General features: G+C 31.2%; 1 protein-coding gene across 1 annotated transcript in view; it reads left to right on the top strand.

The window, feature by feature from the left end:
- The first annotated feature begins 1,902 nt into the window (after positions 1-1,902).
- The window catches only part of LOC106465632 (INO80 complex subunit B-like), a 69,410-nt gene continuing 62,855 nt past the window's right edge, over positions 1,903-8,457 (top strand). Inside the window, exon 1 of the mRNA XM_013925866.2 lies at positions 1,903-2,202. Coding sequence (XP_013781320.1) covers positions 2,151-2,202 — 52 coding nt within the window. The 5' untranslated portion in view covers positions 1,903-2,150. The remainder of the gene's footprint in view (positions 2,203-8,457) is intronic.

Here is an 8,457-nt window from a genome sequence, read left to right as displayed (position 1 = left end):
AAAACGCAATGCCAGTCTCCACACAACATTTCTCCGGAACATTCATCTATCCTTTACGCCAGAAGAAATACATCAAGCCCTGAAAATTACAACCAACTCCACGATCCACGCAGTCCACCGTATCCAGTCAAAGAAAACAGGTTCAGCCATCACGTTTATGAAAGTTGTCATATCTTCAAAAAATACAGCAGATTTCATCCTCACCCACGGCAGCTTCCTTGATTATCATCACTTCAAGGCATGAAAATCTTACCGCAAACCTCACCCACCCCATACTCTCGCTAACCCACACCTTAAGCCCACGTTTCTCAACACCCAGAAGAAAACCACCCTCCAATCAATACTCTACCGCCCATCCTAATACAACAGACCAAGCTACTCAAACCTCACCCACTCCTGAAACACAAGATATGTCTACCCAAACCACCACTACTAGGAGGAAAAAAGGCACCCAGAACCAGCCACCATTTACCAACAACGCCTATCAACAAACCAACAACACGCCTCCCAGCCCCAAGCCACTTTCTATATCATCGGCGTCAAGCTCACCGAACGCCTTAGTAATCGACACCTCCTCCGATCTCTACCTACCCGACGAACCTTTCTCAGTCTTCCGCTCACTCACCAACGACACCGAGAACTCCACGCCTTTACCACCTGCCCGGAACCAGAAACTGTGCCAATTTAAAACCATGATAAACACCAGGACCGGACTTCACTTTGCCGTCCCTACTTACTTCTCATTAAACGGGCACTGGTAACGAATCAGTAGTTACCAGTGAAAGTGGGTTTTCTCGGGGTACTCCCGTTTCCCCCACATTAAATTCTCGGCATAGGGTTTTTAGATCCCCGCCGCCCTGATGGACCATCTGTCTGATATCGGCCGTTTAGTTTAGTTTACTTTGCTCTTAACTTTTTATTGTCTACAGTTACTCTCTCGTTTATCTTTTTAAAATTACATACCTCGTCTGCATTAATTTCCTATTTTCTCAAGTTAAGCCCATATTCCTAGACCACGAGTGGGGTGAAGGAGGATTGTTTAATCTTCGAGCACCCCAGATTAGTAATTATTTCTTCGGAAATAATTATTCTTATATCTAAATAACTGCCAGGAAAAACGAAACGAATCGGAATTTTATAGCAGACAGGGAGATTGATGATATAGATAGACAATTGAGTCAAGCGCAGTAGTAAGTAAAGTGCGTGAATCGTTCGTTGTAAATTATAGCGTGTGTTTAAGTCAAGGTGACTGTAGAAATTAAGTGTATTGCAAAGTTGAATTGAGAAAGAATAAACTAGTTTATTTGAGAAAGTTGAAGTTCTCCGGAAAGGATTTTTACGAGTAATTAACAAACGACCAGAGACGTAACAATATTTTAGCTAGCAGATCAAATTCGCACACGCTAGCGTATCACACCGTCTTATAAGCTAATACCCCCACTTTTCACTATTATGTTTCTACACTCCATTCTAGATACTACAGTTATTTCAATTCTAACTATAAACACCAGTTTATATTGAATAATAAATTCACAAATACAGCCTAATCCTCAGTAAACAAAACACATACCTGCAACTTTATCATTTAACATAGTGAAATTTATTTACTTTTTAATTTTGTTTCTTAATCTTCTTGTTTTTGTGACAAATCATAATTTCAATTTATCTTTAGTTCTCAAGTTCACTTAAGTAATTTATGTCAAATATGTGTATGTATATTAATATAGTTAGTATCCCAGCTATATAATCTTAGAGCAATTGTCACGCAACAATAATATTCTGAATATTGTTAAAATCATGATACGACCATCTCTAAAAATGAAACATCAAAAGTGACTTAATAAGTTAGTATATCTTTTTTTTTGTTCGTGTCCTAGCATGTAGTTGAACTGATAATACGAGGGTTGAAATTAAATAAATGTCAGGAGAGTATAGGTCGTTTTTTATATTGTTGAAAATGTCAAAATCACTCTAATATACACTATAAGTTCTGTAAAATTTCTAAAGTGTTTAATACCAAAAATTTTAATAATTAGTTACTAAGATTACTGTTTTAAGTGTTTTAGTTATTGGCTTATTGCAATTCTAAATTAATTAGTGTTGAGGTACTATATCACTATCAGTATATGTATTAGCAGTATTTATTAATCATGGCAAAGAAAAAGGATACAAGTACCGAAGAAGATATGTCAATTGGACTTGGTAAGGACAGAGATTAATCATTGTTTATTGCATGTTTGTTATTCGTGATTAAAAATAGAAGAGAGAAGTAAGAAAAAAAAAGATTAAAGTATAAAACAAGAACTTCAGAAGTTAACACTAACAGCAACATTATTCTAGTCCTAGAAACGAGTAGGCCTATTACGTGTAATACTATTACTAGTACTAGTTCAACTCAATATAGGCCTAACAGTAGTGTTAATAATAATATTTATATACTACTAAAACTCAGAGATTGTTTGTTTGTGTGCTTGTCTGTAATTAAAAACAGAATAAAACAAGTTTCGTTAAATCGGGCGACGGGTTACCGAGTTAGCGCCGTTTTTCGGGTCACTTTTCGTACATCCAATTATTATAAAACTTCGTTTTCCACCTGATGAATCACTTTAAAATATTTTCTATACAACAATATATGCACAACAGAAATTAAATGATGAGATGAAAATGTGTCATAATGGGGCTTAGAAAGAACAATAAAATGGACCTACAATATTATTGACTATTTGCAAATAGTAACTATGGAGACGAGGTAATAAAATAAAAATCAAGTCGACAACAACAAAATTTTATAAAAGAAAACCTCCGGCCAAGCATTGGCTATTATATTATTTCCCTGACAATGTTCCCATCTTCATTAAAAGGCGTAAGATGACAAAATGACAAAAACAAGATCTTGAGAAATCTATCGATATACTACTAAAACTCTGAGATTGTTTGTTTATTTCTTTGCTTATTTTCTCAGTCAAAAAATCATGCACACTACCGTTCGCGCTCTCTACGAAACTTCTTACTTCACTTTATTGAAAAATGAAATGGTTTTTCCTTTTACTCCCAATCAAACATCAAATATCTTTTCTTGAATTATGAATAACACGAATGGATTGAAATATTTAATTAAACTATCTCAAAATAAACCTTCATTTCGGTACAATATTGAAATTATCGAATATTGAAATTAGCTTGAATTCTTCATAATCTCTGAATAGTGGTTGACCCAACAGGTCACGGTGGTCTAGTTACTATTAATAGCTGGCATACTTCTACCACATTTTGATAAAAATTTTAGAAAAAATGACCTTTATACTCCAGATATATATGTATATATATATATATATATATACATATATATAAGAATTATTTTATTTTAACTAATGTTTCACCTTTGCGGCTTCAACAGATGTATATTATTATCCCTGATGAAGCCGCAAAGGCAAAACGTTGGTTGAAATATTTAAAAAAACGTTATATATATATATCTGGAGTATAATGGTCGTTTTTTCTAAACATTTTATCAAAATGTGTTTATCCCTCCAGTATGCAATACAAATTTTGAAAGACAACCAAATACTTCAACCACACTTCTACTACTATTAGTAGTACTAGAAGTTAGAACTATACTATAGTATCAAGTGGCTGTTAGTGTTACTGTTGGTCATAACTGACAAAAATAGTAATTACTTACATTTATCCTTTTAAGTTTTCATTTTTTCTTTAAAAAATGAGTATAATATTTTTTACTTGAAGTCGAAACAATTAAGATTAATTTTACAATTAAATTTAGCTATAGTATTAATTTTAAATGCTATATAATAGAACTTAGTTAAATTAATTCAATAAAAATGAGCTTTGAAATGCTAGTGATAGAAACTACTGGTTATGTACATATGTAATAAATGTAAGTTATGGATTTCTTTATTCTCTAAGATCTTATAAGTATAACTATTTTATTTTACTAGGCCCTACTTCTTTTTATGTTAGTAGTATCTCTTGGTTATGTACATATTTAATGTTAGAGTTAATGAGTTTATTCTTTTTGTAATCCTATTTTGTTTATACTTCTTTATATGTTAGTGATTTTAAAATGTATGTACTATATTATAAACACCAAAAACTTTACCCAAATTTCCAAATGGAAATAATTTATTGTGAGCAGATGTCAGTTTGCTTTTTGAGCTTTAAACCTATTCCTTATATTATTCAAGTTTGATGTCCAAATTTTTTTTTATTCTGCCACTCAAAGAAACGACCTTAAAATGTTGCTAAAGCTCCTAAAAGTTTTATACCTGATCCAAGAGTTTCCTCTGATTCTTCTATGCTCTTAGTGAGATTATATCCAAAGCTTTTAGTATAGCTTACAACAACCTTATTCTAAAAGTCACAAGATGTCTGTGGTGGTCACTGATTTGATTTACATGCAATATTCACAGTGTACATACACATTTTCAGAGTACCTTTTGCATTACCAAGCTATTACAGTAACTCACTTCTTTGGTAACTTGTTCAAGACACCTAGTGAATGTAGTTTAATAGCTAAAACATTGTTTTTTTTATTGTGGTGACATTTAATGACATTTTTCACAAGACACAAATCTCTACTTATATACATAAGATATGGACAACAAGGAACCATTTTGTTCTTCAAGGCTATCCATGCAGCCACCTTTGAGAAAAAAAATCTAAATGCATCCTTTATTTTTCAGAAAATCATTGATTCCCCATTTTTAAACTCTTGTTAAGTACCGGACTCCACCACTGCTACATCAATTCATTCCATAAGGTAATCAATGTGTTAGAAAAAATATAACTTAACTGGAGCCTTGCCTGTCTTTTTCCAAAACTCAAACTCGTGTTTTCTTCAAATATTGTCTTCAGAAGATCTTTATCCTGTCAGTACCCCAGATTTATGGAGGGAGGTAATTATCTCCTTTGACTTGTAATCAATACGTCTATAAGTGCACTATAATTCTGTTAGCTTTTTCTACTAGCAACATATCACAGTTTTGATGACTTGATTGATTTATCCTTCACTATACCAAACTCATTTTCTTCAGTCATGCTATTAAGTGGATTCACATCTATATTAAATGTGAGATTGAAATTATAAACCAAATAAATTATATCACTTATTGTAAGTAAAGGCCACTTGCCAGATATTTGTTTGACTAACTAGCTGCTCTTAAGTCATTTTGTTGTACCACAACATCCTCAGTACAGTTAGAAGTATCCAAGATTTAATATTATCCTCAAACTTAACTAAATTACTAACTTATTTTTTTGTAATGTTCCATTATACCAAAAAATTTTAATAACTCTTAAAATTATGTAAATATACAAGTATGTGTGTGTGTGTATATATATATATATATATATATATAAATATTTTATTCATATAGTAAAAACTTACCAGTTGTGGGCATTTAAAGGAACAGTACCTTTTTTTCTTTTTTCAAGGGTGAAACTACTGTAATTGAAATATAAAGTAGTAAGAGTTTTTTTTTTGTATAATGAAACTTTTCTTGGAAAAAAGGTACTGTTATTATAATGTTTCACAACTATACTTGGGTGAGTAGTGGAATTTGATTATCGATTAACTGTTTAATTGATTACCTTTAATTGACTAGTTTTACATGACACTTGAATAGTTGAAATAATCAGAAACATTAATTTTGAATGATTCATTATTTTACATAATATTAATCAATGTTCACAGGTAATCTGTTATATTGATTAATCAAGTTAATAACCCTGCTCTAGCAAAACATAAAAAAAATTCTAAATTACAATTCTCCTTATGCTGTATTTTAAATTGAATATTATTTTGCTTACTATTGAAAAAGTTGAAAAACCTTACTCATTTACTTTTAGTTTGAAAAATTATAAATGTAATATTAACATATATTTTATAGTAAATTGGTTTAAATTCCCTATGGTATTCTTCCAACCATTGTTTTTCATAATAACACAAAATTGAAAGACCTAAAACTGGTACTGACCTGAAATCAATAGTTACCCAATTTGATCATACATTTCACCATTAAATATGAAAGGTAATTGTGTAGTAGAAAATCAAGTAATTTCCTAAACAATATCATGGAAAATCTGTTAGTAATTAAGTAATACTTGCTTTTTTGTTCTAAAAATATTTCTTTAATTTACTTTCTCTTCTTTTTGTTTGGACAATTATTTAATTTTTTAAATTTTGCTTTATCTCTTAGGGTACCTTACTTTACTTATATTATCATTTTTATTAGGTAGAACTACACCATTTACTTTTTCTTGTTTAGTTATTAGTGTATACGTTTGTTTTTAACTCAAATGCTTTTAATTCTTCCTGGTTTCTTATTTTCATTACACTCATTAAACTTAACAAGTTAAAGCAATTTCTTTTATACCTGTTCTGAAACTTTGAAACGGTTCTTCACTATTTGGCTAAATACAATACCTTTTTAAGTTGTTGTAATAACTGTTAAAAATTCATTACTAATCTGCATAGTAAATTTTCACTTTTATATAGCAGTCTTAACTGTTTGGTTAACAGAACCAGGTAATTAACTCAGTTAATCTAAATCATCTATTACTTATAAGCATTGATTAGTGTCAAGTAAAATCATCAGTTAATTTCATAGAAATAATTAACTAATTGAAATGAGTATTTTTTATTGTTAATGTTTTTTTTTTATTATTCCAACTATCCAATTAATTGAGATATAGACATTATTATTTTTGATTCACTTAAGGTTGTTCAACTTAATTGACTAGTGTTACAATTCATGAAAATAATCAACTATTTAAGATTGTTGTTTCCAATTAATTATATTTTCAGTTTTTCAAACTATCCAAGTAATATTAGCTATTACTTCTTCCATTGGCACGATTGCGCACAACAGTATATGAGTTATGCTTGTAAGCAACTCGCTAATGTGAGAGTGTGACCTATTGGCCATTACATAACTAACGACAGTGATGCCTGTTGTTCATGTTTACCTTGAATGTCTAAATAACAGTGTAGTTTTAACTTAATATGTTGCTTACGTATTACAAGCTGTAAATGTAACCAGTGTTACTTATGATAAAAGTGGTTTACTTAAGAAAAGTTAAAGAAAGTTAATATTCGTTATTTTTTATATACTGTAGTTTTAAAAGTTTGAAATAAGCTGTTTACTTTTAAACTCCAAGAAGTAAATGTGTGTAAAACCCTCTGTTGTGTATGATGTAACTAAGCACTCAATGGAGAGCTTTATTGGTTTATCAACAATCACATCTTTCCCCCTCCCCTCCTCTCACAATACTAATAATCTTCTTACTCAAGAAGTGAGTGTTTTCTAAGTTTCCCTAGCCCAACTGTATAACTTTATAAAGTTAGTTTTATTCTTTGGGTCTATTCAGTAAGAATTATCTCAGAAATCTAAAGAAATATTACACCATAACAATTTCATAAGCAGACAAAAATATTGCTATTACAGATGGTTGAATATGTTGTATTAAAATGAATTTGTAGTATCACCACATCTGATTGTGCTCTATTTGATGGTTATCCATCTTTACAATAGACCACAATGCAGTTTTCATTGCAGAAGACTCTGTTGTAAGGTTATCCTGTAAAAATCACATCACTGCTCCCTATATGCTTTCCATAATCTTTCTAGTGTAGGGGTCAGCAACTTGTGTCTCTTGGGCCATCTACTGTGTCCACTGAGTGGAATGAAACCCCTGATTTTAGCATCATAAATCTGAAGACTTACTGCTGTCCCACTGGGGGACCTTTTTTTTTATATATATTTTAGGTAGGGAATAATGCGGCTCTCTTGACGTGCTCAGATGACTTGTGTAGCTTTTTCCAGAGAGAGATGTTTCGTAATTTTATTGTGTTCTGTTACTTAGGAAGATGGGAAGTGTGGACAGCTCTTGACACTGATTTTTGTTTATGTAGAATCTCACTTGTTACAACATGCTGCACTTTGCTTACCATGGCTGTAGACCTGGATTATGATATGTTCCAGATCTCTTTTTTTTTTGTTCAAGATGTTGTTGGTACCTCAAGTTCATCCACATCCCTTTGTTTTCCAATGCCTTTAAATACAAGGTATATCTCTAACTTGGAATTTTTAAATTCTCATTCTGAACATGTCTATATGATCTGGATTTATGAATATATTGGTCAATTTTCAATGGCATCACACAACATGTGAAAGTCCAAACAGTGCCAAAATTTAGTTCTGATTAATAATGAAAGTCTTCCGGATATATCCGGAAATCCGGATATTTCTAAAAAATCCTCAAAACCTCCGGTTTTCTTCCAGAGAAACACATTTTTTAAAATTATTTATCAGATTTTGGTGTTCCATGCCATAGATAAGCGTTTATGCAATCGCGTGGTTTGTTTACATTCGACGAATGAGTTTGATTTTACAATAAATATATATGTCTGATTTATTTTTAGCAATGTTTTAATAATGA

This window comes from Limulus polyphemus, unplaced genomic scaffold (assembly GCF_000517525.1).
Source record: "Limulus polyphemus unplaced genomic scaffold, Limulus_polyphemus-2.1.2 Scaffold2005, whole genome shotgun sequence".
Classification (NCBI taxonomy): domain Eukaryota; kingdom Metazoa; phylum Arthropoda; class Merostomata; order Xiphosura; family Limulidae; genus Limulus; species Limulus polyphemus.
This window is presented reverse-complemented; position numbering and strand designations above follow the sequence as displayed.